Here is a 20863-nt window from a genome sequence, read left to right as displayed (position 1 = left end):
AACTCCTTTCTTTTTGTTATATACGGAAGACATTTGGGTTGGAGATCAATAGAGGAACATCAGACGAAAGTTCAGAATTTGGCAGCACGGTGGAGGACCGGTTAGCACATCTGCCTCACAGTTCTATAATAGATCTGATCGAGTTTCCCGCTTCTCTCAGCTTCAAAATGCTTTGCTTTTCTCCCATAGACAGTTCTCTGGTCTTCATGTTTGCTTAACAGCAAATGCAGTTTTCACGTGAACCCCCAAAGCCAAAAACAAGCACGCTCATGTTTAAGCAACCGATCTAAAACAACTCGAAACACCCATCAGTCACACGTTCCAATACTTATGCTCACTTGAAAAGAGGGTGGCTTCAAGTAAAAGGTGCTTTGCCCTGAGCTAACACATCCAGAGACCTTGAACTGAAAGCTGGAATTCTCAACTTTGATCTGAAACCCAAATGTCTTCAGAATACAACAAAAACAAAAGGAATTGACCTTGCCGTTCCAATACTTTTGGAGGGGACCGTATATCCCCCCCCCCCCCCCCCCCCCCAAAATCTGTCTATTACCATAATAAATAACAAGCCTAAATACTGGGGGCTGTTCATTTCTGTAAGAAGTGAGCAATATAAATGTGCATGCGACTGGATACAAAACATATCAAAAGCACATTTTGGCACAGGAAAGAGACTTTTGAATCCTCCTCTGTTGTCACCGACTCCCACGTGGCGCTTCGCTATATTTGTAGACCCGGATGCAAGTGGGCGTATATTTTAATCTGCCGCTAAAAATAAGATGGAAAAATTCCCTATTTACGTGTTTGCTAAGGACGACATCACGGTGGCGTTTTAAGCGAGCTATTTCTGAAATTAAAATTACATATTTGCAAGCCGCTGTAATTACACGTCTTCTGCCGAATGGATGCGGCGTGCCCGAGCCCCGAGACAGGAAGTCGCTATTAACCTAGTAACGCGTTGTTTGTTTACTTGGCGACGCCATGTTGTTTCAGCGTACGACGTCACGTCCCGTGTAAACGTTTTAAGGCCAAACAAGTTGGGGGGGAAAAAAAAAAACATCGCCACAGGAGGCCAAACGGTTTAGCGTGTAAATAGCATGTTTTGCCTAACAGTCTCATTACCGTGCACTTTAAGATGCACGCTTGGCTTGCACTTAAAAACACAGCCGGGCTCTGGCGGCCAAATTAATGCAATGCGCTTTAATTTCCAACAGGGAGTAAATTAAGAGCTGATAATGGATGCAAATCTGACAAGAGATTTCTCCAGCGAGGATCCGGCGAGTTGCGCTCGCCGCAGCAGGGTGGGTGTGGATTGAAGTTACACACACACATTCCAATTAAATGGCGTCCCATCCATACATAGACTCCACACCGCAACAAAACCATAGGAAGCCATTTGCTCATTTCAAAAATAGAACATTTTAATAAAGGCTACATCTCTTCATAATTACAATAATTAAAGTACCGAGCTCTATAGAACGCATAATTTACAGTTTGAAGTGGAGCTGACGAAGCCATGTAAAATATTATAAAACATAAAAGGATGATGTCATAAGATACGGATACAAATGCATAAAAATATCTTTACTTTTTTAGGCCCCTTGTGAAAACCAAGGGAGTAAGGGGACCCCTTAAAACGGGGTCGAACACGGCAAGAATCCATGTAGGCACAGCTGCTGTACTCCATCCCAACAGGACGTAGTGTACATCATCATCGTCATCATCATCGTCATCCTTGCAGCACACAAATCAACTCAGTCACACGCGCGCGCGCACACACAATAAGCGCATTTGGGGAGCATGTTCGAGAGCTTCTGTTGGTCAATAATCTTCGGGATGTAAACACGTTTTGTTTTTGTTTTTTTGGTGGGGGGGGGGGGGGGGGGAGTTGTTGAGAGCTCTTTGTGGACGCGAAGGTTATTTGTGCAACGCCTGCGCCACTCAAACAAAGGCACTGCGACCAGACGGATCAAGGCGAGTCCCAGAGAGGCCAATTCCATGAAATTAAAAGTGACTCTTGGCAAAAAAATTGGACAGTGGGTGGGGGGCACAAATAGCACTGCAGTAGTAAATCTAGGATTGCCCCCCCATGAAACACCAGAGGTATTTGTGAAGTTTGCAGCCTAAAAAAAGAGAATTTCCTTGAAGAAGTGATGATCACAGAAGAAAGAAAATCAAAGTTTCCTCCTTTGGTGGCCATCACCAAGCAGCATGTCCACGGCGTAAGTGTCCGTCCGTTGTGGGGCCGGCGGGACCGTCTTCAATAAATAGCAATAGAGATCTTTACAATACAATACAAGCGTCACAGGGGGCGGGGCGGGGCGGGGCGGGGCGTGTCGGGGCGCGGGCCGGTCCTGTCCGGTCCGGTCCGGTCCGCTCGCTTGCCGAGTGGTCATTCACCTTCACAGTCTGTCGCCGCGTTTGTGGGGAACTTTTGAGTCCACTGGAGAAAGGTCGCCGGGTCGTCCTTCATCGGTCGGCTCCCCGGCGCCCGTCGGACCGCCGGCGTCTCTCAGTCCATCCTCTCCACCTTGCCCAGGATCTTGCCCTCGTAGGTGGGCAGCAAGGAGCCGTCGTCCGACACTTCCTCGAAAACGGCGCCGCACTTGAACTCGTCGCTGGCCTTCTTGAAATAGTACCTGCCACAAACGCAAGACGGGAAATGGCGTTAGGACACACGAGCTCTTCTTTGTGGCTTTACGACGCACTCGGTCCTCCGGTTCAGACTGTTCCAACAAACGAGGACTCCGACCGCAGCCGTGACAAGTTGCGGTCACTCGGCAAAAGAAAACACGCTCAGTTAGCAGCGTACTTACGGGTTTCCTTTCCATCTTTTCCTATTTCGGAAAGTGCTAAGTGCTTTTCATACAAACATTTACTCTATTATGACTTTAACACGGTGTTAGTGTAATCTATTAAATGACTACGCTGTGTTTCCACTTTTGAAATGTGTTAAGATATTTGGCAATAAGCAATATTTAGTTGTTCCATGAGCGCTGATTTCCATACAGCACACTTAACTCCGCCTCACAGGTGTTGTAAAGCTCGAATTTGGCAGCGCTGAATATGAAATATGAGTTTTGTTCCTAAGATGGCGACGACGCCCAATTTCGCACGCAAGTTAGAAGAGGCCGCAGCCGATCACTAACCTGCGCTAACGCAGCAGCCATGTCAGCGCCGCACCTTTCACATCATAAACGTTGAGCAATCAAATGAAACGCTGTTAAGTACGGTGGCAACTGGGCGTACATCAACGCGTATTCTTGCGCCGCTGCACAAACTAGTGCGTCACCTCAACGTGTTGATGTACGCCCAGGACTTCTCTTTTTTTGGGTCATCGGTGATATTTGAGCTGCAAGGCCTCCAAAAGATTCAAACCTTTGGGCCATTGCCCCGCATCGAATCCATTTCATACGAATGACCGACCAGTGTTACGTAAAGAGTGGCCCGAGAAAGCCTCATTTCTCCCAAAATCCGCACCAAGCAAGGGTCCTTGCCAGCCCCCCGAACTGATAAAACCGCAACTTTTCAAATCCCGCCCATCCTTTCAAGCGTGCGGGTGCTGCATTATTGCGTTTTCGGAGGGCATCGATCACTTAAACCGAATGTTGACTTCAGTGGACGCGAATAAGATGGGAGTCCTTGGCGAGAGGTTGACTTTTCGGGGAGCCTACAAAACACGGGGGGGGGGGGGGAGTTCTCTTCGGGACGTCAACAAACTTCGCAAACGGAGGCGAGGGCAGGGCTGGTTCATGTGTGCCGTGACTTCAGCGGGCCGTTAATGATGCCAGCCGCCACCATCCTCATTCTGGAGGAAGAGAAAGCAGCGGGGGGGGGGGGGGGGGGGGGGGGGGGGGTCTCACTCCGAATTCACCCATTAACGATGTCATGGAAAAATGCCTGGATTTGCGCCGTGTGTGCGTGTGTGGGTTCGTCTGGAATGTTTGTGCGTATTTAGTTTTTTAACGAGAACACACGATTCTGTTAAAAGTATAGTCCTGAGAAAAACATGGGCGAGGACGGTGTGGGGGTGTTTTGCGGGTGGGAGGTGGGCTCTACGCGGGCCAATGAGCACGCGGGTGGCCATTAATGAAAAGCAGCGAACACGCAGGAGGCGTCGACGTGTCGACGACAGAAGACGGAAGAGAATTAAGAGCGTCGCTCTGACGCGATCGTGATTCAACCTTATGTCTTTCTATTCTTTAAAAGAGGAAGCATCAAAAGGTTTTGAGCTGGCGAGAAACGGCCAAAGAGACGGACGGAATTTCCATCGGAACACGCTTTATGTGGCTACATCTGCCCCCTCTCTCGTTTCTCTTTTCCTTCCCTCGCTCTGACATCTGGCACCAATATCGTCTGGCAGGGCGCAGCATTACTGTTCTTTGTTGAACCGCTGCCATGCTGAAGAAATGACCCAACTCCGCACATTCTCTGGCTGCTATTAAAGCGCCTGCCGCTCGGCTCTCCTTTGCCCCTTCCCGACAAAAAGATGCGGACGGTACGACACGGGAAGTGGGCATAGCGAGCCCGGGTTGAAGGCGTGCTCGTCATCACAACTGTTGCCCCGAGATGCCGTCGTTCCGCCACATTTCTGCGATTAGGAACGCTCCTCTTCATGTCGCGCTTCTCTCAGAGGCCAGCGTGGCGCCAACAAAGGGCGCTTGATCATTTGGCCAATCAAAGTCCGCTAACGCAGCCCATGCGGGCGGATCTGGTGCCGCCCCCCCCCCCCCCCCCCCCCCCCAAAAAAAAATTCAACTTGTGTAAACATCGTCGTGCGCGTACAATCAATGCGAGCACAAATGTGCACAGATCACAGCTGAAAGGGGAGGGGGAGGGAAGCCCCCCCAATAGCATCAGTGAAGCATTTGCATGCTGGCCATTTGTGAGAGTCTTTGTTGGTTGAAATGAAAGCGGCCGAGGCTTCAAAGCGGCGTATTAAGTGTGCCTTAGCATGGAAATCAATACCAGATGGGACCCAAATCGCGGCAGTTCAAGCTCTCGCGCTCACCCCGACACCGTCCGCCCTCGCCCTCCCATTTCGCCCCCCAAAACGCACACGCAGGCCTGAATCTCAAGCCAAGCGATAACACCGCTCCCCTCGAGCAAAAACCTCTTATCAGCCGAACGGACAAACTATTCTAAACCGGATCAGCTCCAAAAGAATGACGTCACCGATATTCACGCTTTATTCACTGAGAAATAGACAAACGCGAGGACTCACGCTAACCTCGACACTGCCAACTCTAACCCATGTGGCAATGATACCAAATGTTTTCAAGTCTCCCCTCAATCCAAATCTGTGCCCCGATGTCGGGTTCTTCCTTGGCAAGAGCCCCAAACAAAGTGCTGGTTCAGCGCTATTTGCCTCTGCTCGGAGTCATTAGCGATCCGTTGGGAACTGCGAAAACTGCGCCACCTTGGTTGCGTCACTCTATTATTTTGGCAGTGGCGGACGTCGGAGTTGCCCATAGCGCCCCCCGGCACGCTTGCAACTGTTGATTTGCGCAGTGTCAACACCTCACGCGTCGCCAGGCCGCAAATGGTAGGTTTAGTTTGATTTGCGATTTCCTTCAAAATAACCAAAATGAATCCACTGCAACCCGTGGGTGATGACGATAAATCGAGTGGAGCACTAGTGCCGCCGTCCAAAAAAATCGCTCTCTGTTGCCACCTGACGTATGAAAAGGTTGACACGACTTTCAAACGCCTTTTGAATGATGCGTCCTAAGTAATGGTACACACCTGTAGCTTCCCCTCTTGCGCAGCTGCTCCTTGAAGTGGCCGAGGGTGAGACTGTGGCTCTTCATGGTCCTCCGGTAGGGGATCTCCTCCCCACAAAAGAAGTAAGTCACCACCGTCTCCCCGCTTTTCCGACACTCCGCAGTGCTGCAAAACATCGAGACGGAGGCAAATGGTGTGAGAACAAGCTTGAAGGAACAAACTCCGTCGTACAAATACAGCTCAAGCCAGCCTGGTTGCGACCGTGCGACCCGGTAGTGCCCATAAATAGGAGCGCGACGAAAGGGGGGGGGGGCTACAGTGTTATCGATTCCCCTTCAGCTCGGTCCAAGGCTTTGCAGGCCCACTTCAGAGGAGCCGGCTCTTTGCTAAGCTCTGCTCGGCCCGGCCGACTGGCAGCTCGCTGAAGGACGGCCAGTAAAAATGACACATAGAAATGAAAGCCACGTCTCGGTCAGGTGCTGCGGCCCCGACAGACCGGCTCCAGATCGAACGGCGTTCACTAAAATAAGCGGGTCTCCTTTTCTGAGTGAGGGCGTGCACGTGTATCATCGTGGAAGGTTTTTGGGGCCAACGTACTCGTCGGATTGGCGGCAGAGGCTGCTGGTGGCGGGGGCGAGGTTAGGAACGGCAGGCGACACGGGGGCGGATCCCCCGCTCTGCACAGGCACGAGGTGGCTCTTGTCCCGCTGGAGGCCGGACAGCGAATGCCTGCAGAGAGCGCTACAATCATCATCCTCATCATCGTCAATAACAGAATGAGAGACCAATTAACGGCTTAGAAAGCGAGTTGTACCTTTGCTTGGCGGTCTTGGTGGTGGAGACCTCCTCCAGTCGGCGGCACGCCTCCTCCAGCTGGGCCAAAGTGTTGGGAGGCGGCAGGGGGGGCATGGCGGGGTCTTGGATGAACGGCTGGGACGGCTGGTGGCTGCGAAGGTGAAGGCAGTTTCCGCCGCCGCCCCACGTGTGAGTCTGCGTCGAGGAGCCCTCGAAAGACTTTTTGGCGCTTTGGGTGCTGCTGCGAGGGAGAATGCCAAAGAAATCAATGAATTGAGGACACAGCCTATCACAAAAGTCCCTTGAGATGATCTGCCAGAGAAAAACAGTCCACCCTCATTTAACGGACAAAGAGACAGAAGATATACAATTCAATAAAAACTATACAAAAACATGCAAGGAGCCACTTCAGATACGAGCGGGATGACTGTCTGCCTATTTCTCCTTAGGCGAGGTGTCATACATACACATGAACAGCAGTTATCATCTGCCTTATGCAACGACCCCCCCCAAACCAGACATCTGGCTTTGGTTCGTATCCTTGCAGTAACATGAACGCCGTAAGCCATTTCTAACCTCTTCCCAAAACGGACATCTCGTCGCATTGAATGAAAATGTGTCAAAGGCCGAGCTCACCTTGACTTGTGCCTGCCTTGCCGCTTGCTTTCCAGGATCCACTGCAAGACGTTCTGAGCGGGGTCCGCCGTGTCGCTGGGCAGCCGGAGGGGCCCGCACTCCTCCGCGCACCTCTCGGACGCCCCCTCTTCAACTCCTGAGCGACACGCGCGTCTGGACAGAGAGCTGGAACGCCTGCGAGCAAAGCCGACACACAAGGTTCACGTTGACGCCCTCAACGAATCAACGCGCTCAACAAGGTGGTGAGGAAGGCCCGGTCTGTGGCTGAGAGGAGGGTGAAGGACAAAATCAATCTGCATTCTGGGCATCAGGAAAGGATTTTCTGATGGAGGAAATAAAACTGGGGGAGTCGTCTTTAGTGAACTGACCCCATGCTGGCGTCGGCGGAGACGGCGCCGCACATCTCGCGGCCCAGGCTGCGGCTGCGCTGGTAAGGCTGGCAGGGCGCACGCTCGCCACTACCGGAGGAGCACAGAGTGCGCACCTGGAGGGCGGCCTCCCTCTCAAACTGCTCCTTGGTCTTGGGCCCGGCGTGACGGTGGATGTAGTGGTGGTGGATGTGCTTCGTGCTCTGCCTGCTCACGAGGGTCCGGCCGGGGCCCAGGGCGAGCGCGAAAGCCCCCCGGTCGGGACTAGAAAGGGAAGCTTTGAGTCCGAATCCCGGCCGGGCGAAGGGCCGGTGCTCCGGTGAGCTGGAGCGGGGCGAGTGCCAGATGACGGTGGGCGACCGGCAGACGGGGGTCTTCAGGACCCGCGAGAGGTGCTCGTCCAGGATGGCCTGGGGGTCCTCCTCCGAGGAGCTGGGGAGGAGGCTCAGCGGGTGTGGGGGAATCTGCTGAGCACTTCCCGCGATCTCCGTGTCCTCTCGTTCTTCCTCCTGGCGAAAAGCAGAAGTTGTCAACGCTCGAAGAAGACAAAACACTGAGGTGTCTTTTCGTCCACTGAGAAGCACACAAACCTCCTGAATCTGCTGCAGCCTCACCTCCAGAGAGCTGAGGGTGTCCTGTTCCCTCTTCAGGCTCTCCAGGCGCGAGATGAGCTGGGCCGCAAACTTCGCCGGCTCCATCGGGACGCCTTCCTTGGGAGGGCAGCGGGTGCGCTGTGGAGACAAGCAAAATATGTTGGCTGTGCCGCCGTCATCGAAGGCTACATACAGCTGTCCGAGCCTAAAAAGCGGGTTGGGGGGGGCGGGCTCACACTGGGTGGGTTCCCTCACCCGTCCTTAAAGCCATCTATATCACTTCAAAGTGTCCCCCCGTCAAAAATCAAAAACGCAGTGAGAGACGGTACGAGGCGAGAGCCGTGTGTGTGTGTGTTGGGCGGAGATAGATGGGAAGCGGTCACTTTACATTTCGAAATAAAAAGGCACGTATCGACAGGGGGTAGGAGAGAACTCCAGGGAGGACGGATGAGGGATTAAAAACAGGCGGAGATGCAAAGATGAGCGCAGGAGGGCAGAGAAAAGGAACGTGAAGAGAGCAAAGGAGGCACAAAAAAGGATGGGAGATCAGAAAGGTTGAGATAATGTATCCCCCCCCCCCCCACCCCCTCCCCCGTCACACACTGGGCAGCTTTGAGCTACGAAAGTGACAGAATACACACACGCACGCACACACGTGTGCTCATATTAAATTATTTGCATTTTTTTGCACTGAGGCTCTCTCTTTTTTTTTTGTTTTCTCCCATCCCTTTGTAGTAGAGATGAAGGCGAGGAGAGAGAAAGAAAGTGAGCAAAAGAAGCGTTCCGACGGAGCCCGAGGCTGCGTGCGGCACCCAGGGAACGGCAGCCATCGCCAAAAATCAGACGGGGAAACAACAACAAGGCCAAAAATGGGAAAATAACGCAAAGCGGGAGCACCGGAGACGGAGACGACGTGCCAGAGCCCATCTGCAGATCTATTCGAAATGGTGACAAAAGTTGAGGTTACGCCGAGTTTATTTTAGCCAGATACTTGTTTAAAGGCTTATTCCAAGCTGCGAAACCTCAAGTCAGCTTCCATTAAGCGCCTTAAGCTAGCAAGTCCCCTTTGACCCACTGAAAGCTCACGCGACACGCTTTGCAAAGTCTTCCCTTCGATCGCGCACCTCTGGGGGTTGCGGCGGGGGAAAGGGGGTCAGCTCTGTGGGAAGTTGTCACTTTCCTGCGCGCGTGCTCCAGTCATCCTCGGATCAAAGCGCCGCGCGCGAACGCGTCTGAGTAGCTTTGTGTTTTTTGTTGGGCTCGTTTCGGAGCCCTCGGGATAAAGCGGCAGAAGATCTTCCTTCCCTCGTCTCTTCTCCAGATTTGCATCACCGGTCGGGGGAAGAAGAACCCCGGTGTGTCGTGAGCGCGCTGGCGATAAACAGCTTAGAAACCTCCCGCTCTCCCGCAGACTTCAAGGAACCCTAACGGGGGGCGGAGGTGACACCAAAGGTAGCGAGGGGCCTCGTGCGCGCGAGAGCGAGAGGCGAGGTCTTTTGACGTTTCTCCTCAGATCTTCGCCGGTGTTGTTGGATTGCACGCGACTACTCACACAACCAAGAGACCCGCAATGGAGGCTGCTACGGAAACGACACCATACAACCGGTATGACAAAGTCTCGCACGCGGCCTGTGCGCAGTTTTTTTTGCCGTGCGTGCGTTAATCTACTTACAGGGAAAGCAGGCAGACACACTTGGCTGTTCATCCGCACGTTCCGCTGCTTCTCCCTCTGAAGCAGCTTCTTGGAGCTCAGTTTGGAGGGAGGGACGCCATCGCTGTAAAACCATCAGACAGACCAGAATAATTGTCAAGACAAATTCAAAGATCAAAACAGCCCTCATGGAAGATGGCCTCTCTCATCTTGAAAAACGTACAATTCCCAAGCAATTCCTGTCTGAGCCGAGTTCAGTTAGCCGTGACGTCAATTTGATCCTTGAATTTGAACCTCGGCAGGGGCATCCGTTAACGGTGTCACACGATCGGAGCGGGCCGACAGTTTAACCCGCCGCTGAACCCGTCGGAAAAAGGAAAATGGCGGAGGACTTGGAACAGGAAAAGCGGAATCCCCTCTCTGGTTGCACTTGTGCTCTTTCACACAAAACAACGGCACTGTGTCTAGCTCCGCCCACTGATGCCTTTTCACATTTATTTGGATGCCGACCGCGGCTAAACGGAGCGTCTCGGTCTGCCGCGCAACTGTAACGATCCATCGAGTTTAGGACTCCCTTCGTATCTGGATTGGTGAGCTGCGGTTGGATACACCATTTGAATTTCTTTAGTTGAACTAGGATGAGCAGGCGGCGCAGTTTTGCTCACTCCGGTCAGATATCCCCAGAAAGTAATAGGAATAGAAACGACTTTTTTTTTTTAATCTCACATATCTGTACCGGGTTGGAGGCACAAACTTTGGGACATTTCAAAAGCGACGGGTTCGTGTCCGAGAATCACCATTTCGGTTTCCATATGCGGTCTACAGAACGAAGACATGACCCCAACAACGAGGGCTTGCGCTACAATCCGCGACGCATTCTCCTGATCAATACAACGCTAGCACTGAAAACTAAATCGAAAAGCGAAGTCAAAGTTGAAGTGAAGTGTGCGACTTTGCCTGAAACCGATCCTACGCTACGTGAAAGCGTCGTTTCCAGCTCAGGCCCCAAGCACACACGCCTTTTCCGTTTCCCTTTCACCAGTCCAACAGCTTGATCACGTTCTGTTGTCGGTGCTCGCCGAAGTCGGGTTGGCACACCGGACGTGCGAGTCGCTCACCTGGGCAAATCTTATCTGAGGGAGGGGCCGACCGGCTTAATGAACGCCGTCAAACGGGAGCGTTTGACAGAGCAGAGCGTCTCTCTTTTCTGGGCGCCGAGCAGCCGTTTCCTGGTGACCGAGCCCAACAGAGCAGCACTTTTCTACTTCTGCTTTGAAATGCCACAGTCATGCGCACAAGCACCCCCCCCCCCCCCCCCCCCCCCCTCCCTCCCCAATCTTCATTTGGCAAGCGCTGCCTCTGATCTCCGCACATCAAAAGGCTGGTTTGTAAGATAAGGTAATGTTTGAAGTCTGCGCGCAGCTGCATTCCCCAGCGTCCAAGCAAATCCATAAATAAGATATAAGCAAAAATTCCCCCTCCGCCGCTCTCTTTCTCTTCCCACCCAACTGCGTCCTCTCCTGCTGTGTCCGCCCCCCCCCCGCCCCCGGCCCCCCGCTTCTTTTCTGTTCACTTCTTTATCTGTGCACGGGATTCACATGTTTGCGGGCCCATTAAACCGACATTCTGATCGGCCCGAAATGGGAGCAAGCGAGACGACGGAGGGGGCGTGTCACCGTTCGGAGCAAAGTACAGACAAACAGAATACGGGCTCCGGCGTCTTTGAAGCCCATACGCGACGCTTGCTCCCGTTAGCTCGGTCGCGGTTCATCGCAACGTTTCCTTGTTCTGTCCAAAAGCGCCCAAAGGACACGCGGGAGCGAGGACACCGGCGTGACCCGACGACCTCTCGTCACGTCCGCGACGCGTCATCCCTCGGAGGAGCGAGGCCGCCGGCACGTACGCGCAACACGACAGCTCCTTTCAGCAATTATCAAGCGACCTCTGAGCCAGCTGCTTGTTGATAATGCGTCTTGAACGTTACCCAAATGGCAACATTCGCCGCGTCTGGCTCTTTCGGTTTTTTTTTTCTGACTTTGTGAAAAACCTCCGAAGCCTCACGTCCAACCGAACCTAAACGAAGACGCACACATTCTTCATTTGTTGAGTTAGTCTGCGTGACGTTTGCAAGCCGGCGTTGAAAAAAGGGACATGTTACTTCAAACATCTTTTTAATGCGCATGATAATATTAAGTCTCCATATTATGTTACTGTATTACATTTTAGCAACTGAGAACTTTCAACATTCTCAACGCCAGAGCAACCGAGGCCATATGCTAATGTTGCTAGAATTGTTCCTATTGGCCCACCGAGTGGCGAAACGGACACGCAATGGCGCTTCGGCCCAGAAGAGATGGCGAGCTCAAACAGACAACGCGGGTGACGCAAGTGGAGGAATACAATGCCTTTGATACCTTCAAAAAAGGTGGAGCCTCAGTTGTGGGCAGAGAAATAGGAGTTCAGTACATTCAGATGTAGTCCGCCACCCCTTTAAAAATGCACATATCATCACTGTTGGGCCGAATCCTCAAACCTCCAAAACCAGTATTTTAAAAAACAAAAAAAAAAAAACGATCTATTGATTTACGTCACGTCTTGCAAAGGATCGAGCTTGCTTTTAACATTTTAGATTTGAATTTGTAAAAATAACAGACTCACTCATGGGGATTGACTAACGGTATGGTTTTGTTTTGTGCAACAAAACAGTCGGACGGAAAAGCTCCACGAGCATCAGAACGCCTTTCGTCGACTTACACGCTGCCGTCCGTCACGGACACGTTGTCGTCGGTCAGCGCGTCGCTGGACACCTCGCTGTCGTTGGTGCTGCTGACGGGCGCGAAGGAGCCCACGCGGCAGACGAGCTCTCCTCCCTTGGACCACCTGAAAGTCACAGCCACAATGACGCTGATGCCAACACACCACCCGTATGCCGTCTTAACCCCCCCCCCCCCCCCCCCCCCCCGACGCCGCTTCTTACTCATGTTTTGCCTCAAAGCCGAAGTCGTTAATGCCTCTCAATGGCTACTGAGCGACCTGACATTCAAATGCAACTGCAATGGCAAAACTTTCCCCCCCCGTTTCTTTCTTCCGTCGCAAGATGCTCGCAGCTTCTCTCTTTCCACTCGCGCTCGCTCTTTCCTCGCCACCGACGTCCCGCTGTGCACGCGTCCTCGCCGCGGTACGGAGGAGGAAACCGGGGGGAGTGGCCAGAAAAGAAAGAGCGAGCGGATGCGTGAGTGCGCGTTGGGAGCGGGCACGGGGGCGGCTTGGCACCGCTAACACTGTAGCGGGCTTGACCTTCAGAGGGGCTCGCAAAGAGTCAGGTCTTTAGCACAGCTGGCCTCGCATTCCTCCCCTCTCATTTATCCTTTCCCCTCCCTCGCTTTATTACGGGCCCCCCCTTTCAGCTTCTTTCCCCTCACTTTCGCTGCAAATGCATCCCTGACTTCTCAAAAGAAAGAAAAGGGATAAAAGTGGAGAAAGGAGGCGGGAATCAGAGGAGCGTTGACGCAAACAAGAAAGAGGGAAGAAGAGAGGGCTATGGGAAGGGGGCGAGGGGGGGGGGGGCGAGGGGGGGTTGAGTCTCAACTGTAGCTGCCGCCACTTGGGTTTGGTTTGTGTTTTATGTTTTCAAAGAGTCAGATGAGAAGATGCAAAGAGGCGGGGAGAAAGGGGGGAATGTTTTGAATCTCGACGATGACAACGGGAGCGAGAGGGGGGGGCGAAAAAGAATCCGACGAGTCGAGTTGAGCCCGAAAGCTCAGAAACGATCCGCAAAGACGAACTCGACATTGCACGCGTTGTTCAAGTTTGGAGATCACTTGACTCACCAGCAGATTATGAGCTTGTAAAAACGCGTTTGCATGCCCTCATGACAAAGGCCACGAGAAAGATCCCCCCCCGCCCCCGCCCCACCCCCCCGCCGCCTCCGACCCCGGGTTCCAATTTCAAAGCACCGGAAATCCGGGCGAGCGGCAGCGCGACGCTGCTGCGGGAGCTGCTGGAGCGCGGGACGGTGACGGGGCAAAAACCAGGAACGGAAAAGGCCTCAAACTATTCCAAGGTGTCTTTCCGTTCACAACTTCGACGTTCCAAATAATCGAAGTAGGAACGGGCGAGCACCGACACGGGCATCGCTCTCGGGCCGAGATGCCCGATACTTAAGGCTAAAAACGCCACGACGCGGAGTGAGACCTCCTCGGCCGATCGTCATTTGTCTTCGTTCACGATTATCAGTACTCGATACCGACGAGCGCTGCGGAGCGAATGGCGGTTCCGGTACGCATGTGAAAAAGTGGAGTCTTACCCGTAGCCCCTCTCCATCACCTCCAGCCCCCTGGCGGGCGCGGCGACCCTCTGCGAGGTCTTGACGGCCGTTCTGCTTTTGAAATCCAAAGTCCACTCCTCTTCTTCGTCGAGCGTGGGCAGGTATCCGCACACGAGCCGCAGGTCGCTCAGGCCGTCGGCGTTGACGTGATCGGGGTTCTCCCCGCCGCTCCGCACGAACTTGAAGAAAACGTCAGAGGTCAGGAAGAGCTGGTAGGCGTTCTCCTCCATGTTGGTCTGGATCTCCGTCTGCGCCTGGTCGAACATGGCGGAGTCGATGTGCCGCTTCTTGATGTTGTCCCGGATGAAGGTCTTGGTGGCGGGCTTGAGCTGCTTGGCGACCACGCTGTTGTTTTCGATGTAGCGCTTGTAAATGGCCTTGGCCACTCGCTGGGTTTTGGTATCCTTGAGGTCCATCTGCCGGAAGCCGTTGCAGGCGAACCAAAAGTCCAAGGTGTCGGCGCACTTCTCCGCCTCCAGGAAAGTCCGAAACAGGAGGGCGCCGTCCTGGTCCCCGAGGAGGGAATGCAGAGATTTGGTCCAGCGGGAGAGCGGCGAGTCCGGGGAGGCGCTGCCCTCGGGCTCCCCGAGGCCATCCTGGTTCCTTCCGGTCGAGGAGCCCGGCGGGCCGAGCGCGACGGGCTTGCCGGGCTCCGGTTTCATCGCGGCGCGTTTGCCGGGGTAGCGGGGCGCCTCGCCCTCCTCCCCGGGCACCGGGGGCCGAGGTGCATCTTCTCGGAAACTGCCGGCGATGCGGTCCACGAGCAGCCGGCTCATGGCTCTCGGCGGGGGGGGGGGGGGGGGCGCGCCCGTGCGCGTGTTCCGCCTTCTGAGCTTCGCCGCCTGCGACCTCCTCGCCCTCCTATGGACGCAGGGAGTTTCTCTCAGGCAGCCCGTCTTCACTCTACAACACAAAGTATTGATCTCATCAAAAGCGGATGGAAACTTTTACAGGAAAAACAAAGCAGATTCTGCAGCCCCGTTACACACACGCACGCACGCACAATCGAGAACCTCTGACTTGATTTGGGTTGTCATCAACACAAATGCACCTGGGCTGCACCTGAACTGGACGCTTTGCATTCCCAAAGACACTTAGTGGCACCGCTGCGAGAGCCCAAGCGGGCTGGGGAACGATCTGCAGAGTCCGATCAATGTCGTGAGAATGCAATGCACCTGGATGCCGACGAGATTCCCGCTCGGCTGTCAGAAGACGCGGGACACGTGCGTCGTGTCCCGCGTCTTCCTTCCGAGCCACAAGCAGCACCTGCGAGCCTCCGCCGCGGGGCAAACTGAGCCCAAATGAAGGCCAAAAAAAAAAAAAAAAAGAAAAAAAAAAAAAAAAAAAAAAAAAAAGCTGAGCGACAAATACGGCAAGAAGTTTTGCACACACCGGGAAATTCATTCGAGGCTTCCTTCGGTCTTTCTGCGGCATCAACCGCTCCCGATCCGTCGTTTAGCGCTGTCGCGCGTTTGACCGTTGGAGGTCCAAATGTGTGTCAAAGGTCCGGCGCGCGCGGCGATGGCGGTACTTCTCGAAAACGCTTTCCAGTCAAAATATGAAGTAGTAGCGAGAAGTGAGAAGATTGGCTTCCGCGCGGAAATGTTGGGAAATAAGCGCTCCCTCCTCCCAACTGGCTTGACGGAAACTTCAAAGGCGAGTCGACGGCACATCAAAGCCAACTCCGCCGAAGAAGAAAAAGAAAAACTTACCAGCTCGCCCGGAAAGCAACAAAACTGCCTGGGAGGAAAAGTCCAAATGGGATCCGGGGCACCTTTGTAATCCACAATCTCTCCTCGCTCGGCGGCCGCGTTCGAGTCCGTTCGTCCGTTCGTCCGTCCGTCCGCGCTTCGGCGGGGAGCAAAATGCGAGAAAGGGGCTGAAAAACGCCGCTTTCCTCCTCCTCCTCCTCCTCTTCCTCAGTCTCCTCCCTCCTGCTTTTCAGGCTGCTATGGCGCAAGTGTTTGTGTGTTTGCGGCTCTCCTCCTCCTCCTCCTCCTCCTCTTTTTTTCTTCTTTTTCTTTTTCTTCTTCTTCTTCGCCGCCGCCGCACTTCAAAGCGGGGAGCCGACAGGCAGGTCCTGGAAGCTACATAACACGCCTCGGCCGGCCTCGACCGCTCGCGTCGCGCAGAACCGCCAGCAAAGCGGCGCAAATGTGCGCCGGGGGTCCTCACGGCGAACGACGCGCGGGGGGCCTCGTCCGGAACGCGCTCGTGCTCGCCGCGACTGTTGCGTGCGCGCGCGCGGCCAGGACCTGATCAAAGGCGAGCGATCTCGCGCCAAGTCCCCTCAGGCTTTGGCGCGTCACAAGTAACTCATCCGCCGCCCCAATAGCATTAGCTTAAAAAAAAAAAACACACACACACCAGCATTAGCGCTGCAATCCCTCTGTTGCTACATCAACTTGAAAAGGGAGTTTTTTTGTTTGTTTTTTTCACCCCTCGTTTCCAGCTCTCCTTTTCTCTGCATAGTTTGCGAGATTAACCCGTTGGGAGCCTCGGGGATGCACAAAGCAAGCACCGACCTGCAACAAATAGCTCGCCCCGATCGGGTTTTTAGCACAACACACCGCCTGTTAGACGCCGTCCACCCTATTTGTTTATGCAGAAAATACACGCGGGCTAAAAGTTTATGCATAGGACTGGATACAAAAAAAAAAAAGACAGGCAAAAAAAGACCATCTGCCCATTTGCCAAGTGAAAACATCACTCACCAGCGCCCGCCAGTGGCGACACGTGACAAGTGGAATCTGAGCAGAAAAGATGAGATTGCACTAAATTAGCCACCGTAATGAGTGTTTCCACGCCGCCGACATGGAGGTCACTCCGCCTGGCGTGCGAGCAGACGGTGCGAGCGTCTCGGCGAGGTTCGCGAGAGCGGCCGTTCGTCACCTGTGAGATCATCAGGCGTGCCGCAGGAAATCATTCAACTTCCTTCATCATAAGATCATTACTTAGTTATGGCAAATAACGTAGCGTCGTTCGTCTGTCGATGCCAAGCGACGGATAACGACGGGCGGAGCGATAACTGCTCTGCGACTCGATGACACAAGTTCAACTAACCTGTTCATTCACCGCCGCCGTTCATACGACACAATAAAAGCTTTGTGTTCGGCGAGACAGGACCGCATTTCACACAGAGGAAGTACATCGCTGAATAAATTGAGAAGAGGTCATCGTTACTTCAGCAAATTCACCCGTTGGCCGATTTTATTTTTGGAGCCGATCCCCCGTTATTTGTGGAAAAGCCCGCCTTTTTGCGTTGCTCTTCTTTTTAAAAGCTAGATTTTTTTTTCACGTATGTCATGGTTCGATGTGTATTTATGGTTTAAACCGGTGGTGTCCAAACTATGGCCTTTTTTTTGGGGGGGGGCGCTACTTTGTGTAAAAAGTTTGAGAACCACTATTCTACAGGATTTATTCTAACCCTACACCGATAAATTGAAGGTAACTCTAACTTTTGTTTTGGCCTGGAAGAGATTCATCGCATTTCCATTCATTTTAATGGGAAAGAATTGTCTCATTTGCGAACGTTTCGGGTTGGGCTCAAGGAAGGAATTGAATTTGCAAAGCAAGGGTCGACTCTGTAAACGTTTTGTGGCAATTTTGCTTGGCGGTGAGCCACCGTCAAACACTGACCTCGACGAAGCAGCTCTTGAAGAAATGACCCCGATTCAGAGGCCACTTTTAGCGACAGTCCCCGCACAAAACATCCGCGTTCCAACTTACTTACAAGACTTCACTTCAACGCCTTTTTGTAAGACTTTGACCAAAAAGGGTAGCACGGACGCGCTGAAATAAACAAAGCGATCATAATAAGCGTCACACGGCGCATAGATGATGTCACGTCAATTGTTGGACTGACAGAAGGATCGATGGCGCTGACGCAAGATGCTGCTCGACGCTCGGCCTTCATTTCTCATGGCAGTGAATTTGGCGGAATCTCTTGAAACAGATGACTTGAAAGGTCAATCCCCATTCCGGGGACACGTTGTCGCTTTTATCGCCACGTCCATGCACAAAAATACCTTACGCGTCAAATGCGGTGTCTTGAGCACGGCAGCACGAAAACTCCCCGAGGTCAAACGGAGACCTCGACGCGCAAGACACGATCGTCTTCAGTGAGCACGGCGTGTTCTTTTTTTGAACAAGAAATGCGGAATAAACACAGGAAGTGACTGACGTGGGCAATCGCCTCATCACCTCTTATCAAAGTGGAGGTCGACTCTTTTGATCTCGTTCCATCCATCCATTTTCTGAGCCGCGTCTCCTCACGCGGGTCACGGGAGCGCCGGAGCCCATCCCGGCTATCGTCGGGTAGGAGGCGGGGTCCACCCTCAACTGGTTGCCAGCCAATCGCAGGGCACATACAAACAAACAACCATTCGCACTCACATTCACACCTACGGGCAATTTAGGGTCTCCAATTCAGGCATGTTTTTGGGATGCGGGAGGAAAGCGGAGTGCCCGGAGAAAAGCCACGCAGGCACGGGGAGAACATGTTTCCTTTCATTGAAGAACTGCACAGTGTCAGAGTCGGCCACGTCCTGGCAATTTTTGTCTGCCGTTCAATATGGTAACCGTTAGGAAGCGCCGCGACATCACTTCAAACTATAACTGTGATGATCAAGACATGACATTCATAGCGCTTTGCGCAGATTTTTTTCATGTCTGGCCGTAGATCGTTCACGTGTTCTCAATGAAGTGTCCAGTGAGAGCAAACAACAACCACGGATAAACAGATAGCAGCTCGTCCATCTGTTGCATCTTTTACAGGCCGAATTCAAAGCGCCTCAAGTGGCTCATACGGCGATAAAACACAATGTCACGCAGACGATGTCCTGTCCCCGTTTATTTAGCTACAGACGGCTAACGCAGTGTGTGCTCTTTGCGGCGTAACTATGCGGTGTCATGAAACAATTTGAAGCGCAGTGAAAACATCCGTGCCGTCAATCTCACTTTGGCGCTTCCGTCGGCCAAGATACACAACGCAGCAGATGTAGATCCGCCGCACAAGCCGTTCAAGAGCGCGTCGGCTGACCTCCGGCGGGAAAAGCCACCGGGGCGGAGAGCATCGCCGCGCCGGCTCCTCCGGGGCCAGTTTGGCTCCCGAGTCCGGCCTTCGTCAACCCCTTCGGAAGCGGGCGCGGAGGGCGATGGAAAATGGAAAAACGAAACCGAGAGGGAAGCTTATGGCAATTATCAAGCAGGGCCACGAGGAGGAAGTCAGCTCACGCGGACCCGGCAAGGAAAAGCCAGCAGATAAACGGAGGCAGCCCGGCCAGTCCTTGTAGCGCGGGAGCTGCGGTTCGAGGGTGGGAGACGGTTCCGTTTCAACTTTGTTTGGTGTACACACACTCCGGACCAGAAGCGGCCGCCGCCCGAGGAAACGGAGGCTCGCTCTTCACAGCAGGTGACGACAGGAGGGGGACGATGGCGTCCGATGGGGGCGAGGACCCGCACGGCGGTCAACGCGTCAGATGAGTGAGGCGCTAAAGCCGTGCTTGCGCCCAGAAGCGCCGATCAGCTTTTCCAGTCCAGAATGGCGAACCTCGATCTGAACTGCGTGACAGCTAATTAGCGTCACGGCAACGTTGCAATACTTCTTACGGATTTCAGCCCGAAGAAAAGTCGACGTACAAGTTTGCCGTCTTCGGCGGTGGGAACGGAGGCTCACTGTCCGTGTACTTTGGTGTCGGAAGCAATCGCCGTTATCGCAGTGATGTCGAGACAAATCTCATGATCTGACTACGCAAAGCTGCATCTCCCGTGAGTTCTGCTCACGATTGCGATGATCTCTTCGCAATGTATCCACAGTGTGCTTACTCCATGTGAAATCTGGGCCTGTTTAGCTGAACACAAAGCTAAATCGTAGCTCTACTGTTATGCGTCATTAGGAGGAAGACTGGTCTTGGATCTCGAGACCAGTATTAAGACTACTTTGGGGGTACAACTTTGTCTCAGAATCGAATCGATTGTGTTTTTAGTCCGTCTTGTCTCTGACTCAAAACATCGGCGTACCGTATATGCGAGACTTAATCTGGCCTTGGTCTCGACCTGCCTCGTCCTTGACTCAGTCTCGCGTGGTTTCAACGGTCTTGACTAAAACACGATGTTTGAACACCGTTTACACTCCAGTGGAAGGGTGTCGTATTTGACCATGGCATGGCTTTTCTCCGGGTACTTTGGCTTTCTCCCAGTTCTAAAAACCACTTATGTTAGGTTCACTGAAGACTCTAAATTGTCCTTGGATGTGAACGGTTGTACGTTCCCTGCGATTGGCTGGCGATCGGCCAAAGTCACGACGGACGGATAGGAAAAGAGCCTGAAAAAGTGTGCAAGTAGAGGATGTGAGGGTGGGATGAGGAAACGGGAAAGAAGGGAAGTCCTGTTGTCAGCAGACTCCAAAGGCACGCTGGGAACCGCGCGAGACAATTACGAGTGCAGTTAAGACTGACTTTCAAGTAGGACATGGCGCATAATACCCTTCAAAAGTGAAGGGGTGGCAACAATCCGCCAGTTTGTTATTAGGGGAAGGGGGCGGGCGGGTGTTTAGAAAGAGGAGTTTAAAAGGGTTCAGTTGGAGGGGAATAAAGTTGCATCATTTGCGGCGCCAATTGAGCCCAGAACGATGCGTTTCTTGCGTCGAAATAGATAAAAGTCCGCGTGGGAGCCGTCGCCCACCTGTGCAGTTCGACGATAGGATGAGTGTGCGCAAGCGAGACGGACGTGGGAAAGGCGCCGTGTGTCAGAGGCATCTACTGGGAGT

The 20863-nt window shown here is 53.2% G+C and overlaps 2 protein-coding genes across 5 annotated transcripts in view; both read right to left on the bottom strand.

Annotated features, from left to right (window-relative positions):
- Positions 1-1181: 1181 nt before the first annotated feature.
- On the bottom strand, positions 1182-14870 carry axin2 (axin 2 (conductin, axil)). 3 transcript variants are annotated; one of them, XM_061749720.1, is made up of 10 exons: positions 14074-14870; positions 12522-12647; positions 9789-9891; positions 8114-8254; positions 7524-8032; positions 7156-7329; positions 6539-6760; positions 6322-6465; positions 5746-5889; positions 1182-2639 (listed from the first exon to the last, which is right to left on the bottom strand). In XM_061749720.1, exons 1-10 carry the CDS (start codon positions 14868-14870, stop codon positions 2513-2515), a joined length of 2487 nt encoding a protein of 828 aa, XP_061605704.1. In that variant the 3' UTR covers positions 1182-2512. The 3 variants fall into 3 exon arrangements, with proteins under 3 accessions (XP_061605704.1, XP_061605706.1, XP_061605705.1); XM_061749722.1 differs by having other exon boundaries at positions 6322-6453; XM_061749721.1 differs by having other exon boundaries at positions 6539-6757.
- Positions 14871-14876: 6 nt separating this feature from the next.
- Positions 14877-20863, bottom strand: part of cep112 (centrosomal protein 112) — a 103012-nt gene continuing 97025 nt past the window's right edge. The window contains exon 27 of one of the 2 annotated variants that reach the window (XM_061749713.1): positions 14877-14997. In XM_061749713.1, coding sequence (XP_061605697.1) covers positions 14956-14997 — 42 coding nt within the window. In that variant the 3' untranslated portion in view covers positions 14877-14955. The remainder of the gene's footprint in view (positions 14998-20863) is intronic. The other variant, XR_009784886.1, reaches the window with a different exon arrangement.

This window comes from Phyllopteryx taeniolatus, chromosome 16, assembly GCF_024500385.1.
Source record: "Phyllopteryx taeniolatus isolate TA_2022b chromosome 16, UOR_Ptae_1.2, whole genome shotgun sequence".
In the NCBI taxonomy this organism is placed as follows: Eukaryota; Metazoa; Chordata; class Actinopteri; order Syngnathiformes; family Syngnathidae; genus Phyllopteryx; species Phyllopteryx taeniolatus.
This window is presented reverse-complemented; position numbering and strand designations above follow the sequence as displayed.

What these genes read in the sequence shown, in the direction of transcription:
- axin2 (XM_061749720.1), bottom strand. Translation starts at nt 14,870, where the DNA reads ATGAGCCGGCTGCTCGTGGACCGCATCGCCGGCAGTTTCCGAGAAGAT. An exon ending in TCCGCCGACGCCAGCATGGG is followed by an intron (nt 7,330 to 7,523) that starts GTCAGTTCACTA and finishes CTTTGCTCGCAG; the next exon opens with GCGTTCCAGCTCTCTGTCCA. An exon ending in ACCAAGACCGCCAAGCAAAG is followed by an intron (nt 6,466 to 6,538) that starts GTACAACTCGCT and finishes TGATGATTGTAG; the next exon opens with CGCTCTCTGCAGGCATTCGC.